The 20,724-nt window shown below is 34.8% G+C and overlaps 1 protein-coding gene across 2 annotated transcripts in view; it reads left to right on the top strand.

The window, feature by feature from the left end:
* The window catches only part of LOC101027269 (gamma-aminobutyric acid A receptor subunit gamma-2), a 67,829-nt gene extending 47,570 nt beyond the window's left edge, over positions 1-20,259 (top strand). The window contains exons 7-10 of one of the 2 annotated variants that reach the window (XM_041584843.1): positions 10,175-10,327; positions 11,431-11,636; positions 14,250-14,273; positions 19,137-20,259. In XM_041584843.1, the coding sequence (XP_041440777.1) occupies positions 10,175-10,327; positions 11,431-11,636; positions 14,250-14,273; positions 19,137-19,412 (659 nt within the window). In that variant the 3' untranslated portion in view covers positions 19,413-20,259. 2 annotated transcript variants of the gene reach the window in all.
* Positions 20,260-20,724: the final 465 nt, after the last annotated feature.

Genomic DNA, 20,724 nt, shown 5'->3' with positions numbered 1-20,724 from the left:
GGATGGAAAAGAATCTGGAAGAGTTTTTGTGCATTTTTAGGAATACAAAGTACTTGTACACCATTCCTGCTTGGGCTTTGCTTTGCTCAAAAGCCTGAAATCACTCTTGAGTCTTGTATGGGTCTTAATTCAGTAGATTGCACCCAACCCAGACCTGCCAATCACTGATCCAACCCAGATCTGTCCCAAACACAAACACAGCTGCTTCTCTACATGGCAACCTGAACTGCCCAAAAACAATGACCACATTTTCCAACCTGACCCCCCCACCGTCAAGAGCCATGCAATCCTTAAAATAACGTCACAAAAATGTAGAAGATATGTCAAATCTGGGCAACCTGTGAACACTGTAGGTAATATCTATATCTTTTTCTAAAATCTCCCCACAACTAAGCAGCTCACATCCTGCCCGACTACCCCTACAGGATAGCAGCGGGTCACCCATGTGGACATGGATATGGTCGGGTACTATCGGGTAGCCATGGTACTTGGACATATGCAAGACTCCATCTTAAAACCATGCTATTAATATGCCTTTTAAAATTTGGAACATGGCACAGTGGTATCATTTTAACTAAAATATTCACTTAAATGAATGCGTTTTTCTTCACATCAATCACATCACAAATATGCTTTTATGGATTTTCAGAATTTTTTGAATGTTTCTTTCTTTTCCCTCAGTGTGCAGTTTACTAATTATCTGTGCTTCTCTTATCCAAGTGGTTTTTACTCTTTTAATAACAAATCATTATTGCCAAAGGCTACTTTTGTACTGGATGGTATTATTGAGTTCAGTGCACCAAGTCACAAGGTTGCAGGTCCAGCTGTGTTTGTTTAAATAAATAGTTTCATCTGTTCCTGCTCTTTTACAGTGGTCTCTGCTTCTTGATGGGGTTTTTGTTAACCCACCATCACCATCAATCCCCCCCCCCTTGCGAGCAGCTTAACTTACTTTTGGTGCAATTAGGGGAGGGACGGCAGAGGGCAGGTGGGGATCGGGTCTAGGTCGGCGGGGCCCATCAGGTTTTTTTTCCTGGTGTCCCACTGGCCTGTCATTGGTAGTACCTTCAACTAATGAGCATAAATGCAGGGCCGTAACTAGGGGTAGGCAGAGTAGGCAGCCGCCTAGGGCGCAGTCATAGGGGGGCGCACTCTAGAAGGGAAAGAAATTTTTTTTAACATTTTTGAAGTTTGAACTCCACCCATCTCCAGCAGAAGCATTCCGCTCTACTCCAGTCCCCACATCCCTCTTAGTTGCCCTTTGCCCGGCTGCGGTATCTACTGCCTGACTTGTTGTGTAAGTGAAAAATGATGATGACTCCGCAAGTGCTGGCCTGGCTCGTTGGTGTTGAAGAGAAGAGAGTCAGGTGGTGCGCCCAGATTCTTCTCACTGGGCTGGGCTGGCTATTGAAGTTGAAGAAAAGAGTGAGCAGAGCACAATGAGCAGGTACAGGTACAGGTATCTGGTGCAATATTTTTGCTGCTGCTCTGGCACAGACTTGGGGGCAATGGCTGGTGGCACAAGTACAGACTTGGGGGGCAAAGCCTGGTGGCACAGGTACAAACTTGGGGGGCAATGCTGTTGGTACAGGTACAGACTTAGGGGGCAATGCTGGTGGAACAGGTACAGACTTGGGGGGCAATGCTGGTGGCAATGCTGGTGGCACTGTAAACCATATCTCTGAAATTCATTCGTATCAGTAAAATTGCTAATAAAAATAGCTATTTAAAAGAAGTAAATTACACATTTCCATAATTTTTTTGGTTTCTGGGGCAATCATTTATTATAAACATCATATCAATGATTAGACTTCATCTTTAATACTGTGATATTATATGAGAAGGTTAGATGATCTTTTCTACTAATATGTTGATGTCCTCTCATTTTTCCTTTTACTTAGACACAGGGTAATCAATATTTATAGCCAAATGACAAAAGGATGCTTTAACACTACTTAGGCAATGGTAATAAGAAAATGTCGGATGATGGATATTTTAATTTTCCAGACATTTAATGATAATAGCGCCTGTGTCACTTTAAATATTGCTTGAAAAATGGCACTCTGTGAAAAATGCTGCTCGCTTATTATTTCTCATTTGGAAAAGGCATTCTGCAATGTCTTTGAAATTCAATGCGCCTGTGAAGTATAAATCTGAATATAAATGGCATTGTACTGTGCAGTGGCGTGTTAAATCCTTCCGTGGCACAGGTGCGCCAAGAAGGAGTTCATATGCAAAATTCTGCTTAACGAAAATTGATTCATATACATCAAACATGTTTGTCTTTGCGCTCAAAAACGCAGTAATGAACAGTTTAAACTGGAGAATGGGGGAGGGAGGGCATCAAGAAAAGCTGCTTTGCTTACTCTTTTTCCAAGGACTGAGCAATAATATCATTATATTGTTATCAAAGGGAAACACATATTTGAATTATTCCTCGGTTTATATAAATCCACATGGCTTTATGAAACAGAAAGTTTAGCATTCTCTGGGAAGAGAGAAACCTCAGTTCTGTGGGGTGGGTTGTTTCGATCTATGAGAAATAAAGTTATGGATAATTATAACCAGAGAGAGGTCATATGTTCTCCTATTTAAAATTCTGCAAGTAATCCTTGTGATTCATCCACTCTATCTGATTAGTTATGGGCAAATTTATTCGCCAGTCGAAAATTCGCATCGAATTTGCCCATTACGCCGCCGGCATATAAATTAGCGAATTTGCCTTGAAAATTCGCTGGCAAAAATTCGTCGGCATTGAAAAAATGTTGACGCTGGCGACTTTTGCCAGTTTCGAAATTTGGGAAATTTGTGGCTAAGCAAAGTGGGACAAATTCGCCCAGCACTATATCTTATGCCATTTAACATGAACACCCTGCTATGCAGTGGGCAATTTATTATTACAGTTATTTTGTATATAAGGTACAATTAAAATAATATATTTATATGCCTACATGTTTGTAACAATGTTATCATTTTGTCTTTGCTAAGATTCCAAGGCAGTGAAATTACAAGTACAGTGTTAGAGAACTGCTCTAGAAAAAGCTCTAGTATGACATACACTTTTGTGATGGCCCTCTGAGACTCAATGCCAGCTTCTTGCAGTTAAAAAGCACATTAATATAACTGCCAGTGCTTTGGTGGTTTAGTGTTAAGTGTAAGTTTCCCCCACACCCTCGAGACTCGTTAGAATTGCTGTGTTCTATCATATTCTGCTAGCACCAGAACTGTAAATAACTAATAGTTATGCTTTATATCTGTGAGGATGAAGGACACTTTGTTGGGGATGTAAGAATGTAAAGAGCTCTGGGAAGGGAGGTACTGTTAGGTAGCAAATAAATGAAGCAAGTATAAAGGTTGCATTGCTGGACTTAGGGGGAAAATAACTTGTAGGGGTGAAAAAAAGGAATACTGTCTATTTCATACTGTGCATTTACACACACTCACAAATACACATGAATAAAACTAGCTGTATAGGATGAGATTACTGTAGCCATGGAGATTATGGCTGTCAAAGACGTTATTGACAATCACATCGATTATCCAGCACACTTGGTACATTCAAAGTTCTTTTCTCATAGGGTGCCCGCAATAAAATGTGTTCACCTACACATACAGTACCTTCAATTGCGAATGTATAAGGATTGCAGCACTCCAATTATGCGTTAAAAACGCCTTTATTCCAAATATAGCATAGCAACGTTTCGGACACAAGAGGTAATTTTTCAAGCTGAAAAATAACTTGTAGGGGGTGAAAAAAGGAATACTGTCCATTTCCTCAGTGCATTTACACACACTCACAAATACACATGGATAAAACTAGCTGTATAGGATGAGATTACTGTAGCCATAGAGATTATGGCTGTCAAAGCCGTTATTTACCCCTGTCTTAAAGGCAGCAACCAAATACACCATTATGACATTAACTAGGAGGCCATCCCACAGCCTCACTGTTTCATGGTGAAAAACTGTTCCTCAAGTCTGAATGGTTGGTCTTGTGCCCTTTAATCTTTTATATGTTAAAAAAAAATGCCTGGATGGAAGAGCATAGAAAGAAGTGACTGCTAGGTAGGGTACTTAGTGAATACACCCAGTCTGTGGGGTTTTTGAGAAAGAAATGCTACAGTATGTTGATGGTTTTACATTTCTAATGCCCAGTGAACTACCAGCCCATTAATAAAGCAAAAACACAAAAAATTAGCCATCGTCAAAAAATTTTGCCCGCGCAAACGGGAAACGGGAGAAATTCGCCCACCACTAACTAATCCAAACTTTTGTCACTGGAAGTGTTTTATTGTACCTTCTGACACTAGGTTGAAACAGTTAAAGGGGTTGTTCAGCTTCCAAACACTTTTTTCAGTTCAGTTGTTTTTAGATTAGTCCCCAGAAATAAAGACTTTTTTCAATTACTTTTTCCAAAATCTAAGTTTAAAGTTGAATGTTCGTGTCTGTGGTGTTTGAGTCTGGCAGCTCAGTAATTCAGGTGCAGACTCTGAACTCTGAATTTTGCAACATTTAGTTGTTACATTTTTCAGCAGCATCTCTGGATGAGTTTTAACACTTCAATATTAGGAAACCGGTCACACATAGAAAATAGAAAGTCATTGGAAAAAGTTATTATTTCTGGTGATCCATCTGAAAACAACTCGTTGTTTGAAGGTGAACAACCCCTTTAAATGTGTAGTAGTAAAATGGTTGCACTGGTTTCTTATTTAACTTACTGTATTAAATTGTTGCCCTTGAAAATGAAGGTTCTTTTGTCAGCTGGTCCAAATTGTGCACCAAGATTTTTCATACTTCCTGCTTTTAGTGACTGACACTCAGCAGAGGGAAATTACGGTTAGATTTATTAAGGGTCATATTAAAAATGAGAATTTTCAAAAATATGTTATGGTCAAAACTGTCAAATTCGACTAGAGAATTATCCAAACTTGATTCAAATTTTTTTAAAAAAAATCTAATTTGATTTTCAAGATTTAACATACTCTGTCCCTTGAAGAACTCGGATTTGACTATTCGCCACCTAAAACCTGCTAAATTACTGTATAAGACAATGGGAGAGGTCCAGGGATCAATTTGGTGATGTTTGTAGCCTTCCTGGCATTCAAGTTTTTTTCAGAGAAAAAATTTGAAATTAATTTGATTTTTCGGATCAGTAAATTTAGACCGAGTTTTAACAATTCAATTTTATTAATAAGTTTCACCCAGTCGAATTCCCAATTCAATCGAACTTAAGGGAGTTTAAAAAAAAACTCACATGAATTCGAAATTTGACCCTTGATAAATGTGCCACCCCATGTATATGTTGACAGTGCTAATCTTGGATGTTGCAGATGAGTCAATCTTGATCTAGATGCTTTTTTTTAGCAAAACAGAACACATGGCTAAATTCTAGCACAAATTTGTAAATTACTCTGTAAATGATAACAGACTTGTGGGCACTGCTTTTAAATTTAGTAGCTACAGCATTGGTGCAGTCACGCAGCAGAATCGCATGTGATGTACCAGATGTTATATAAAACCTTGCGCAAATGCTAAATCCACCTGTGGGAATTTAAGGATAAGTGACTCCTTGTAGCCTAAAATAAGAAGATTTCATATTTTAGTTAATTTAGCACTTGTTGCCAGTTGCATACACTGAATGTAACTCATCACTGTGATTTAAAAGCGAACCATCTGGTTTTTTTACATTTTTATTTTTACATTTGTTTTCCCTATATTTTTGGAATACTAATGGTTTATCAATGTACTTGACTATCATGTTTTTGTTTTTTTTACAGCAAACAGCTAAACCATGCTTACTGCTGTTTATGTATTGTGGTCACAGTATATTGATTTTTGGTTAAAAATTCCTCAACAGTTTGACTTTATTATGCAGTTTGTCAGGTATCTGCTTTAGAGAAGCTATTTAGTTGGAGAAGCTCATTTCCACTAAGCCACAACTGTCTTTTATAGGAACATTTTCTAAATGTGCCATATTAAATGCAGGTCCATAGTGGGGAAAGCATACAGTGCAAATTTGCACAGATTTGGAAAATACTTTGCAGCGGCAAAAGGGCAGATTTTGCTGCAAATCCATAATAGGTGAACAAAAAAGTTGCTCATTGCTACTTATACTACAGAATTCTCCTATTATGATCTGATTTGGACCACTGCATCGCTTATACTCTAACTTTACACGTGTTTTTTTGTGAATAAGCCATTGTATTTCATACCAATCTCTGCAAGTATTGTGACTAGTAGTGACTATTTACCCCACTTTGTGAAGCCCTGTGTGAGTGTTTAAAGGGGATTTTTATGGTGACGTTTTTATTTCTAAATTACACGGTTTACCCATGCAAATAATTCACTCTGCCGTATAAAATGTTATTTCTAGACCGACAAGTGCATTTGTTTATAGTTGTAATATTAATATGTAGGCAACCATCTTAGGTCATTTTGACTGAGCCTGTGTTTTCAGAAAGAGCCAAAACTTCAGGGCATATTTATTATGTGGTATAAAAAAACGGCAGAATAATTCATTACACATCACCAGACATTGCCATGCAAAAAAAGGCATAACAATGGCATAATTATTTTCAAATTTTTTTCTTTGATCAAATTCCACCGGAACCTAAAGGAAAAGGAAAGGTAAAAATCAAATAAAGTTGTATATATAGTACATATTTTGGAGAGCTACTTACAAGAATTGTTCCTCTATATAGTTTTGGCTTTAGCTGTATTTCAATAACATGGTAAAAAATATTGATAAGTGCTTGCAATCCCAAAGACATCCCTCTCGTGCCCAACGAGGCTGTAACAGGGCTTGCACATGTGCAGTAGTAATTCTGCAAGCCCTGCGCATGTGCAGTACACCACTTTACTTCCCCCATACGATCGATGATAAACCGGTCATGTGGTGCGAGTCAACGTCATCGTTGACTTCTGGTTCTCCTCCCCTTCATGCTGCAGTGCAAATAGGAATGATCGCTACAGGTTGCTATAGGAACGCGATCGTTCCTTAGCAGATCTTGCGTTTATATTGGTCAGAACGCTTTCAGATTTCACAGGGTAGGTAGCTTTTTGGCTCTAGTATTAATACATTGGTGGACAGTTTAAAACTTACTCCACGGAGAGATGCAGCAATGCAAACAATATGCCTTGGTATTGATGTGTGTGGGGGGGAAGATTCAATCTGGTACATGCAAACTTGACACAGGGAGACACATGATGTGACGCGTAGAGGGCCAACATGGCGGCCGCAAAGACAGTTACGGGACAAGATTTCTATGGCACAGTGCAAGTGTGGGAGACAGAATTGGGCCGTGAAAGTGTAACAGTCCAGGAGGGGTGTGCAAAAGCAACACTTAGAGAGAAGTATTAAAATGTACCTTTCCTTCTCCTTTAAGGTCGGAAGCAGGGTAAAATAACGGTGGGAAATCTTGCATTCCCATGGCTTAAAATAAAACAAATTAATTTAATTTAAATATAAATTTGCCATTTATATTACATGGCAAATTTACACAGCACAATAAATATGCCCCTTCATGATGGAACAGCTTTCAGTTGGGACTTGGATTTTTACTATTGAGTGCTATTCTCATATGTACCAAAGAGCTGGTATCTTGTGTCAGGGAGCTGTTAATCCTGTGTCCTTCCCATCATTCTATTGATAGGCTGCTGGGGAAGGGGGTAATATCACTCCAACCTGCACTGCAGCAGTAAAGAGAATGGACAAAATGTCTAGCCCCATGTCAGATTTCAAAACTAAATATTAAAAAATCTTTTAAAAAATGGATTTCAGTGGATTTGGAGCAGCACTATTAACTGATGCATTTTGGGGCAAAAAATGTTTTCCCATGACAGAACCCCTTTGAGGTCCAACATGAAACAATGCTTAAATAGGTTAAGTGGGCCAAAACGGTTATATTAATATATTTAAGGATGTCAGATTTACATATCTGCCCACACGCAATATTAATATATGCAGTTGTTTTGGAGGAACATTTGTACACACTTCTTAGAGGATTCAGTTACAAATCCTGTACAGTAAATCATTAATTGATCTAAATGTACTCAAAACTAATGAAATACATCAATACAGCATGTTCAGAATGCCTTCTTGAAAATAATAAATATGACTTGACTGCAAGTTACCTGAATATTAAATACACTTCCAGTGCTGTCTGCCTGCAACTGGTCACCATTTCAGATATATGTAGCAAGCAAGCAGCCAAATGCTCAATTCCCATATCAAACAATCCAAACGCAGTAAGAACATCAACAGAGTGTGTGAAAGGCTCCTCTGTGAAACAGGAGAATTACCATGTTTTTTTTTTTGTTTAGTAAAATACTTGAGGAAATATAGCTGAAAAAAGTAGTAAGATATTTTTTTTAATTTACCAACTTTGACTAAGTTTGGGGGATTTAGGAGAGCGTATCCAAGGTTATTGACTGAAGAATGATTACAGTTAAATACAATCAGTTCAGTCCTTCTGGTTATATTTTCTATAAGCTTCCTTATACATGATCTAATATGAAAGAAAACTTGCAAGGAAACCTGATTACTTTTTACACTTACATTAGAGGACATTAGAGACTGTGGGCAATTTATATAATTCACTAGGCGGCCATGTGTTGGGGTTTAACTTGATGGACTAATTTCTTTTTTAAACCTTTGGCTAAATGCCTTGGCTTTGAGAGTGAGAGCAACAAAACATAACAAAACAAAAAAAAAAACACATTAAAGGAGCCTCTTGAATTACTGGAAAAAGGATGCTAGACACATGACAAATAGGTCTTATGTACTCTATAGACTTTTATTGCATTATTCTATGGACTACTATTTTTCAAAATAAGATTGGTTGCATAGGTGAATTGTATGAAATGGCATTCAATGTAAGCTAACATGATTGTATGAATCTTTGAATGCATTACTTACTCTTCAACTTTCATGATAACGTTATCAACACTGGTGACCTACAAAGGGTAGACAAAATCAGGAGTGATACACAGCCTTTGGATACTGCCAAGCATAAACTATGAGCTTAAAGGATTAAATGCACTGGATCATCAAATATATAGGCAACCAATCAGACTGAAAAACAGTATAGAGACTCCCAAATATGCTGGGAAAAAAACATATTTTTCCAGATACTGATCTGGAAATAGAAACAACCTGCAAATGTAATTGCAGTATGTCCATTTCACTCATAAATTATATGAGAAATATAGTAAATTAGGGGTACACCGAATCCAGGATTTGGTTCAGGATTTGGCCAAGATTCTACCTTTTTCAGCTTGGTTGGCCTGGCCGAACTAAATCCGAATCCAAAAAATCATTTGACTTTTCATCGCACAAACAAGGAAGCCAAAAATGTTTTTACCATACACTTCTTCTTCCCCTAATTTACATATAAAAATTAGGGCTCAGATTCAGTTTGTTATTCAGCCGAATCTTTCACAAAGGTTCTGGGATGGGCCAAATCCTCAAATAGTTGATTTGGTGCATCCTTCTAATTTCAGCATACCACTGCATGCTGCAAAATATCCCATGCTGCAAATATCTCATGCAGCTCCTCTTGAGATGATAGTTCTATATACATTTTCTATCTTGCTTTCCAGACAACAATCTCAAGCCAAATCTGGTTTAAGAAAAGTCAGCTGTTTTCTTTATACTTGACTATCAAGGCATCCAGGGCACATTTCCCAGAACATGTTTTGCTCTTCTTTTGTTTTCCAACATGCATGCTTAGTCAGCATTTTTCCTCATATCATTATGGAACTAATAAATCCAACAATTTCATTTTTTTATTTTAATTTTAAAAGCTGAAATGGAAGTTACATATTTATTACAAAGATCCTTGAATACAATACTATATATACTACTGTATATACATTTGCATATATTACTGCCATAAATACAAAATATGACTTGTAAGATTATATTGCAGCATTTTTGTTATTAGCTCTATTTTAATTGGCCAAATTATTTTGTCTAAACAAAAGAGAGGCAATAGTGCAGGCAATAGTGCACTATATTTATTCTGTAGAATGCTTTACCATACCTGAGTAAACAGCTCTAGAAGCTCTCTGTTTGTTTAAGATAGCAGCTGCCATATTCATTTGTAAATGCTTTTAGGGCACTTTAATTTTGTAGTAGTACTGGTCCTTTAATGTGCACTCTTCTTACTTACAGGAGATTATGTTGTAATGGCAGTATACTTTGATCTAAGCAGAAGAATGGGATATTTCACTATCCAGACATATATTCCATGTACACTTATTGTGGTTTTATCTTGGGTGTCATTTTGGATCAATAAAGATGCCGTTCCAGCTAGAACATCTCTCGGTAAGGAAATTTTTTATTATTTATTTATTTTTTATTTTATTAAATCTAAGGTGGTATATTTATTTCCCATTAATATATTTAGATCATGAGTATTAAAGTTATTGCTATTAATGTTTCCATGCTACTATATAAAGGTATTTTAGTTATAGCTATACCTTGTTCTACTGGTTAAAATATGTATTACTGTACATCATTGGACACCTGGTTGAACTGGTTAATTTGCATATGAAGTTAATACAGCTTGCAGGAAATACAAATGGGGGTTATTTACTAAACCTTGAATTTATCTCGTTGGGCTTTTTGGGGTAAAAATGTGCATTTTTTGTGTAACAAAACCTAATTTTTTGAGATTTATTATTATTAAGGCCCAAATCTGAAAATTCAAATTCTCAGACCTGTCCAAGTCCTGTATGAGTAAATGGGAGAGGCTTCTATCCCAATTTTAAGTTTTCATGGTTTCTGCTTGGTTTAGTCCGAAATTTTTTAGGATTTTCAACAAAAACTTGAAAAATGTGAGCCAAAAAATTAATTATTTGAGTGATTTTCATCGATTTCAAGTTTTTCCACAATTCAATTAATTCAGGGTTTTTTTTTATTAATAAATAAGGTCACAATGGGAGTACGATTTCTTAAAAAAAATATGAGATTAATTCATATTTTATTAAATAACCCCCATAATATGCAGATGCTATGTAGGACCACTAAGGTTAATTTACTATTGATGCCCATTTCTTGTAATGACAGTATAATTTGATCGAAGCAGAAGAATATTCTAAAAATGTCCAGCGTGTCTGTATATTATTAAAGGCAAGCAGTGTTCTTAAACATTTAATGACAAATATACTGTATAATAAAATGTTCAGCACTTGACAACCAAATTCAGGGTCGGACTGGGCCAATGGGACACCGGGAAAAAAACCCGGAGGGCCCCTGCCGGGCCAGACCTCCTCCCATAAGCTTAGTACTTCTATACAATTGCATGATTTCATAATAAATTCATTATATGGCATTTCAAAACAAGGATGTGTACTCTGTGTGTATACTCTTTATAGTGAATCATTTCCTTATTTAGGACTACATTTTCGGCTTTCCTTTACTTGCAGGCATCACAACTGTTTTAACTATGACCACTTTGAGTACAATTGCTCGGAAGTCATTACCTAAGGTGTCCTATGTGACGGCTATGGACCTTTTTGTGTCGGTCTGCTTTATTTTCGTGTTTGCTGCTCTTATAGAATATGGAACTCTGCATTATTTTGTGAGTAACAGGAAGCCAAGCAAAAACAAGGAAAAAAAGAAGAAAAATCCAGTGAGTATTAAAGAAAATGACAGTTGGATGTCATATGTTCACTTGTATTTGTTCATTAGACCTTTTAAGATTTGGTTATTAAAAAGACGTAAGGATCCACCAGTTAGACACTACTTTGGCATTTCTAACATTAACAAAATATAAATCTGAATTTGATATAAAATGAGGTAGGCAGGTAACAGAGGAGTTTGACAACAGTGAACCACTTGCTGGTCAGTGCAAAGTACCAGAATATAAATTTCTATCAGGTCATATTGTTGCAGTAATAGGGAGCCAGTCTAAGTGCACTCACATGGCGGAACATTTTAGGGTTGCAGGTTTACCTCTATGGGATTGAATAGGGTTGTAGATAGTGTAGCATTGCATGATTATTTCCAATTACATGAATGTTTTTCAAGTCCATTAGGACAGTTTAGACTATATGGATATTTGGGTTGGCTCAGGTGACTTGCTAGAACACACTCACATTGTTATATGCTGCTTGGTTTAATCTCAAAAACGTCCAGTAGGGTCTCTGGGACACTCTTGGGTTCCTTAGCAACAGCAGTTGGTGCCATTTTAGGCATTTGAGTGTTTGTGTACTTATCTGTGTTCTTGTGGGGAAAAAGTGTTTTGGACGAATATATATATAAAATATTAACCGGCACACCCTTGTAAAAACGTTGTCTTTTTATTACGTCGTATCATGGTCCAACGGTTCAGCCCTCATTAGGGCTTTTATCAACCTTGATAAAGTCCCTGATGAGGGCCAAAACGTTGGACCTTGATACAATGCAATAAAAAGACAACTTTTTTTTATAAGGATGTGCCGGTTGGAAGATATTTTTTGTAAACATGTTATAATCGAGCACCCCTATCTTTAAAGTTATACTGGGTCCTGGAGTGTGCGGATACTCGCCTGGTTATAATATATATACATATACACACACACTTTATGATAGCTTTGATTTGGGTTTTTTGGGGGGAAGGTTGAGAATTTTAAAATAAAATCTGTGTAAACATAAGCATGCTTGGCCATGGGTTGTAAACAATATAATTATATTATAAATAGTTCAGTAGTTGTGATGTGAAATGACTACTAGAATTATTAGTTTAATAAAATATTTTCTCGTATTGATTTTCGTTTGTTGTAAGGTTGGTTAAACATCTTTTCATTCAATTTAATTTTTTTCATTTAATTTGTTAAGAGTTGACAAGGGTGTCCAACTCTGGCAAATGTGCACATTTAAGATAAGTTTAAGGTCTCTTATTCGAAAGGATTGGTACCAAGCTGTTTTTTAAGTACACTAAAGTTATGAGAAAAGATCAAGCAAACAGGCTGTTTTATTGAACACTTGCAGAATTCACTTCTCTAGCTGGTAGGTGGGAGATTGACTCAAGCAGCAGGGACCATAATATTTTGTGTGATGTTTGCCTTCTTTTAATTTCCTTGAAAAATGTAAAGTGCCAATTACATAAATAGTCTTTGGACTAACAAAACTCTATAATACTGCTAACCACACAATCAATATTTGCAGAAAAGGGTATATTTTGTTTTATCTTTTGAGAATGAAAATACACAATGTAATCTTCTTGGTGTGGTAAAGCATTATAAATATTTTACAAAATGTTGACAGTCCAAGATGGAAATGCAGTAAACCGTATTTTAAGAACATTTTTACACTAAACTAACTGAAAAGTCCAATTAACACCGCCTTCAGACAATGTTTTTTTTTAATTAACATACTGAGTATTAGGCATAGTTGCACAGTGTGTGTTGTCACATTTGAAGACACACGTAGATGAATTGGGGTGCTTTTAAAAGTTACTTTTGGTATGAAGGGCCCTGCTCCTGGTCTTATGGTGTAACTTTCCTGATGAGTTTTGTATTAGACAGTCATTGAAAAGTCAGGTGTTCTGACAAATTGCAGTAAAGTATGGGTTTCCATAGATAGACCTGTTGGCAATGAGGAACAATACCAAGCTTCCCAGGTATCATTGCCTCATCAAACAAGATATTTTAGAAGTTCTGGTTCTTTCCCCATGATAAGCATGTCCCTGCAGCATGCAGCATTCCCATGCGACAGTCGTGTCACGTTGGATGGAATAGGAACTGGCCAATCCATTTCCAATGTTTAGGCTATACTGAAATAGAGACACATTTGCTCAAACATCACTAACATGGTGTATTTTGATATTTTTTTATGGATAGGTATTTTTGTATTGTACAGAAAAATTATCATGATCAGGTATTAAATCATGCTATTTTTTCTTTTTTTATAAGGTGTATCCATTAACATAATATTATATAAACCATTTTTAACCTTACAAAGGCATTTAAATTGATCACATTAGATAGATATGATATCTAATATGTAGCAGAAAAAAATATTCTGTAAATGATGCGGTTATTGGATCACATTCTACTTATCAATGCACATAATCTAAAATATTTTTCCCAGCTTTTTCTATTAACAAAGCATATTTTTTATTTCTTTATTTTTCTATATTTTTCAGTCTACCATGTCTAGAAAATGCTGAAACTATTTTTATTTCTCTTCTTTTTTCTTTAGTTTACTTTGTCCGTTCCTTTCCCTATAATCTGATTTTCTTTTCTTATCTATACAACAATAGCTTCTCTGGATGTTTTCCTTCAAGGTATAATGTTTTTGGAATGGAAAGTCCACTGCATGTGTCTGCTGAATTGAACTGTCAATGATAAAACAAGTTTTGTTTGATTGGCACAATGCACATCAAAATAATGACAAATATTTTATAAAACAAAATAATGGTGTAATAAAGTCAGTTCAGCAGCAACCACACAATTTCAGCTGATTTGGATGGTATTGGTCTTAAATGGATAGCGCAACAGCAAATTATTATGTGTTCATATCATTTTCCATTGCACCACACAACTTTAGCAATAAATGAATGATGCAAATTTTTAGTTCCATGCATCCAACATTTGCAAGAAGTGCCAAAGCTCTCTCCAAATCAACTTTACATGCATATCTGCAGATAAGAGCTGTTTGTCACTACACCTGCAAAACTTCATGTGCATTGCTTCCACCGACACCATAATCCGTATGGGCGAATCTATGTACTCCAAGCAGTACTGTTATAGCGCTGCTAAGATGTGATCTTAAAATATAAAGTAAATTGTATGAAAAAAAAGAAAGTTTCAAAATGGGTCTAGTTTGCACTTTGGGTTGCAGTATATCTGAAAATTGGTTGCACTGACCTTACGATATTAATATTTTGGACAATTTTCAGCCTGCTTGGTATAGAAATATGAATGGAAGTTTGCAGTAAATGAAAAATTATGTAAAAATCTGATCATTTGTCCATCTTCAACATTTTTCTTATGTTGGAAATTCTATCATTGAGGAAGATCAACATTTTCTTCAAGATTTTCAGTAACATTACCCATTATTACATTGACATACCTTTCTAATTTATAATATAATCATTATGTATATAAATATTGAGATCAATTTCAACAATTCCTAAAATATAAATATTCGCCCATCCTTCTATAAAATCACTTTGTATGAATGACAATTGCATTGCTGTCTCAAATGGAATACATGCTAAAAGTTGCATTTATTATACAGTGTTTGTGAATATAATGTTCTTTAAGTGCATATAAATATATTTGAGTTTTATATCACAATATTCATAAATTACCTGCTTAATAAAATAGCTTTTTTAGTTTATTTTGTTTGAATTAAAATCGTCCACTATTTTAGAATATAAAAATGCTTTTATTGACATTGGATATTTGTACTGTACATAATTTGAGTGCTATTAAATGAAAGTGGTTACATTGCCATGAAAGTTAGATAACTGTATATTATATATAACCTACAGTATAAAAATAGTATTATGATGGTAACATCCCATCAATTTATACCAAATTTTTACCGCAATTTAATTTTTGTTGCACTGAAACTCACAAATTCAAAATAAAGTTTCAAAAATGAAAATCTATTAAGCCAAAAACTGAAAAAGCTTGAATGCAAATATTTGACATCTGAAATTCTGAGTTCTTGTAGAAATCAATGGGAGTGACCCTAGAAAAAATGTAAGCAGTTATTTTAAGTTTTACAAGTTTTCAAATTGTTTTGAGAGTTGGTAGAACCATTGAAAATTATTAGTAGTATAAGAATTTTCAAGTTTATTCAAATGAAAAAAAAACCTCTAAAATTCACAAATTAGAATTTTGATAAATTAGCCTCTCCATATTTCTTACTAAATAAAGGGCAACAAGACTTAAAAAGTGGCTTAAAACTTATAATTAGTGGTGCAAATCTGTTGGAGAAATTGAAAATGAAAGGTAAGTACTTATTGAAAATGTATCTGCAACGATGTAAAAATAAACATATGGATAAAACACATGCATTGTATTTATTGGATCAATAATCCAGAATGCTTGGACCTGAGGTTTTCTGGATGAGGGAATGGAAATATGGAGCACAGCACATTACGGCTACTAAATTTAAGAATCCATTAGGACCTTTGCTTTCATGGATTTATGCTAGCTTAGTTACCATGCACTACGATGTAATACTGTAGTTTAATATTACAGAGAAAAGGGCAACTGTAGCTTTCTAAATAAGTAGTTTTCAGACACAGGACCCATACCTGTACTTACAATTTACTCCAGTCCTTCCAATATCCTAACTCCTAGGTGTTTAGATATTTTTCTTAGTGTAAATTTGGCCAGAAGCAAAATGGTGCAAGCAAAAAGTGTTAACCTAGTTAAACTTACCTTTCAATTAATCTTATTTATACCTTGCTGGATGCTAGTCAATGACCTTCACAACCTAAAAGTAATTTCGTCTGGTTGCTGCTGTTTTTATTATTTTTATCACTTTCTATTATCACTTTCTATTATCACTTTCTAATTGGAACTTCTATTTATATTTCAGAAAACCATTCCTAATTCTACTTAGTTGCTAGAATAAGTGGGACCATTGCATTTCAAATAAACTTAAGAGCAGAGGAATACAGGGCTGCTCCTGCCATGAGGCTGCTGCCACCTGAGGGCGGGGTACAAACTTTGATATCTCTAAAACCACAAATAAAAGTTAAACACCAATAGTAATTTGTCTTAAAATAATGTTACATACTAAAAGCGGAGTTCAAAGGGTCAGTCAGTCCAACGATCGAATAGGAATATCCTTCGATCAAAAAAACTTAGGAAAGCCTATGGGGACCTTCCCCATAGGCTAACATTGACTTCGGTAGCTTTTAGCTGCCGAAGTAGGGGGTTGAAGTTTTTTTTAAAGAGACAGTACTTCGACTATCGAATGGATTTTTACTTCGAATCCTTCGATTCGAAGTCGTAGTCGAAGGTCGAAGTAGCCCATTCGATGGTCAAAGTAGCCCAAAAAATACTTCGAAATTCGAAGTTTTTTTACTTCGAATCCTTCACTCGAATTTAGTGAATTGGCCCCTTAGTTTTAAACAGAAATGGCAATAATAATAAATTCATTGTTTTAGACATGTTTACAAAAGGGTAAAAGTGAAAATGTTAAGTTGTTTTACTGAAAATGAATCTTCCTTTTCAGTAAAACAACTTCAGCATTGCCAATGTACTAAAATGACAAATACAAAGGTTTTAGAAAATTTAATTTAAGTGGTGAAAATCATCTTTGCACTGGTGTAAATTCACATCTTTTCTCCATGTGAAATTTCTCCAGTATACAGAACACAAGAACAAGTTTAGAACAAGAGTAATTTCTCCATGTTCAGGCTGGCAAAACAGCATTATAAAGAGAGAACCGCCACTTTTGAACCTCATTACCCCTCCATGCTAGTTTTTCACATACATCTTTTCTTCATGGCAAAAATTCTCTAAAGAATTTTCCCAATTGCAATTGTATGGAGAAACTACACTGGCAATTTTTTCAGAAAATTTATGCCAGGGGAATAATAAATCTGTTGGCTTATATAATACAGCAAACCGATAAAGCACACAAAACAAGGAGTTGCCAGCACTTGACCTAACCTATGCTGTAGTGCTGGTTAAATAAGCTGCAGGAGTTCCAAAATAAGGAAAAGAAAAATATTATTCTTGATAAATATCAGATATGTAAACTGTATTAATTGCCTGGTTTCATTAAGAAATTAGACATCCATCATTAGTCAAAATATGGCAATTTAACTGCAGCTAGTGCATTAATGATACTATTACATACTAGTTATACTAATATGCAGTTACTGTATGCCATAGATGCTGTTTCTGACCCAAAAGTTCATTTTGGTAATTGATATTTACTTGCCAAAAGAAGGCACATAAAGGATTGTTATGTTATTAAATGTTGAAGTGCATTTGAAACTAACTTTAAACATTAGAATACATCACTTCTATTTGCTAAAGAATTTTTTAATAGTGCTGGTTTAGAACTAGTAGTTGATTACTGGAGCATAAACTTCTAAATACAGTTTGAGCAAGTTTTAAAGGCACATTTGTCTCACCATGGTACAACATGCAAATCGTGGTGACATACTTGTAGTAATATAGACTGAAAAGACACATCCATCCAAGTATAACCTTCTTGTTGAAATGAAACCTACCTACCTTACATAATTAATCCAGAGGAAGGCAAAAAAAAAATCTTAAAATCCTTCCTGACTCCAAGATTGCAATCTTACCAGTCACTATGTGCTAAAAGCTAATTTCTGTATATTCTCACTTGCTAAAAAGTCCTCCAATTTATTCTTCTGCCAGTGCAAATATAACTTCACCCCTCTCACTGTAATAAACTCTTTTTGACTGCTAAAATACAACTCTTTCTGGTAAATAAAGCATTAGAGCGTTTGTTCTATGGCCCAGTATACATTTATATATAGGTGTATCTCCCCTTAATTCAATTATATCTTGTAATCCAATAATATGCACAGACCTTATTTTCATTCAAGGGGTACATTATTTTCATGTATTTACTTTCTTGAGGTTTTTTGAAATTATTGTCTGATGTTTTTATTATTGAAGTTTCAGTTGTTTAATTACCCTAGGAACCAGTCAGCAATTTAAATGTCAGAATGTCAGTCAATTGGAGAAGGCCCAAAAACACAGATAATTTTAAAAAAAATAAAAATTGCATTTGTTTTTTGGTTGCTTGGTTCAGCTGGATTTCAGTTTCATTTGCAGGCTAGAATGTGAAAGGAAGGCTAATTAAGATTGCAATAAAACAGATAATTGAAAAGTTACATAGTCATTTAAATAAAGGCAAATCATAGTTTAAATCCTGCGTCAGCTTTAAAAGGTCCAACCAAAACTTTTTTATATTCATATGTTTTAGTTTAAGATGTCTTTGCATTTCTTTCATGCATTTCCACTCCTCATAATTCGTAACCCTTTGTTTTAGCTTCTAGTCTGATATGCAGCATGGTTGATTTAGCATTACTCGTTTATATAATGTTTATGTCTATTAACATATCTTGATAAAATGTAATAAGTTAAATATATAGTATCTTTATAAGTTCTAACTGCATATTGCTTGATTGTTAAAGGCACCAACTATTGATATCCGCCCACGTTCAGCAACTATTCAAATGAATAATGCCACGCATCTGCAAGAAAGGGATGAAGAATATGGTTATGAGTGTCTTGATGGGAAAGATTGTGCCAGTTTTTTCTGCTGCTTTGAGGACTGTCGTAGTGGAGCGTGGAGACATGGAAGAATACATATTCGAGTGGCAAAAATTGACTCCTATTCAAGAATTTTCTTCCCAACTGCCTTTTGCTTATTTAATTTGGTTTACTGGGTATCATACCTTTATCTTTAAAAATAAACACCTTAGTAATGGATGAGTGATATGGGCCTTATAAAGCATAAACAATATGATTGATTATGTATTTCATGACATTTAACAGTACAATACTCAGCATTGGGTGACTCCATTTACTGAGTGCCATAGTTCACTTTTACTTTTACGCTTCTTGTATCTGAAATGGTAATTTGCACTGACCTTTCAGTTGTTGATGTTAAATCTTATGGAAATGTATCTATTGAAAGAATGCAGTTCTTTACAAGGAGTTCAGGAAATTGAGTTTACTGCAGGATGTAAACGAACCACCACTTCATAAATTAACTGTTTAATTGTATAACTGAATTTTCGCTTTGTAGTACTATTTCATTCAAATAAAATGGCAATCAACCAGTTTGTTGAGGTACTCACAAGAAAATTCTTTTATATATATTAAAAAAAAAACCTTGTACTACTTAAAAGACACATGTAAGTAAAATATTGTAAATATTTAATTCTTTGCAATCCTTTAATACATATAAAAGATAATGCATGCACCACTGGGGCCAAACTTTTGCAAAATGTGATGCATGATACACAATTTCTATATAAACAGTATATATATATATATATATATATATATATATATATATATATATATATATATATATATATATATACACATATATATACATACTATACACAAGTTACATTTTCTTTATGTGTCTGCCTGCACTGTTTCAGCTGAACGATGGGTAGATTCCATCTTCATTTTTGTTTCTTCTATCCTGTGTTATGCATGAAATTTTATTTCTGACAGCACTTTCTTTTACCATTACATATGCCTTAAATATATGAAGACATAAAGTAAACTGCTTCTGCTGCAGCCCTTCCTCGTTTGTATTTTTTTTAAAAAATACCTGCCAAAGGGGGCAATTAGGCGGTGGAAATTCATTTTATATATACACAGTATAATGATTTTTTTAACCGTCTATATCTCTGCTAACTTTTTGATAATTGCCAACACATTTTTTGTAAGTTACTGCAATATTATTGTGGGTGACAACAAGTATTCTAGTAGGTAAGGCATGTTTTAGTTACTACACTATTTATTTACACATAATTATAATTATTTGAGGACAACACCTTAAAAATACCTTTTGAATAGGTTCTCATATGAAATAATACCCTGAACAGGAAATGTATATTGTTACTGAGAATTAGAGGTATTATGGGCTTAGTGTTATTGTTAGTTGGTGCCTAGAATGAAATTCCTTTAGTTTTTTTTCTTTTTCAATTTTTGTGTAAAACTATAACTAGAGTGAGGCAATATACTAGAACATGCTTATTC

The sequence above is a fragment of the Xenopus laevis genome, chromosome 3L (genome assembly GCF_017654675.1).
Source record: "Xenopus laevis strain J_2021 chromosome 3L, Xenopus_laevis_v10.1, whole genome shotgun sequence".
NCBI lineage: Eukaryota > Metazoa > Chordata > Amphibia > Anura > Pipidae > Xenopus > Xenopus laevis.
This window is presented reverse-complemented; position numbering and strand designations above follow the sequence as displayed.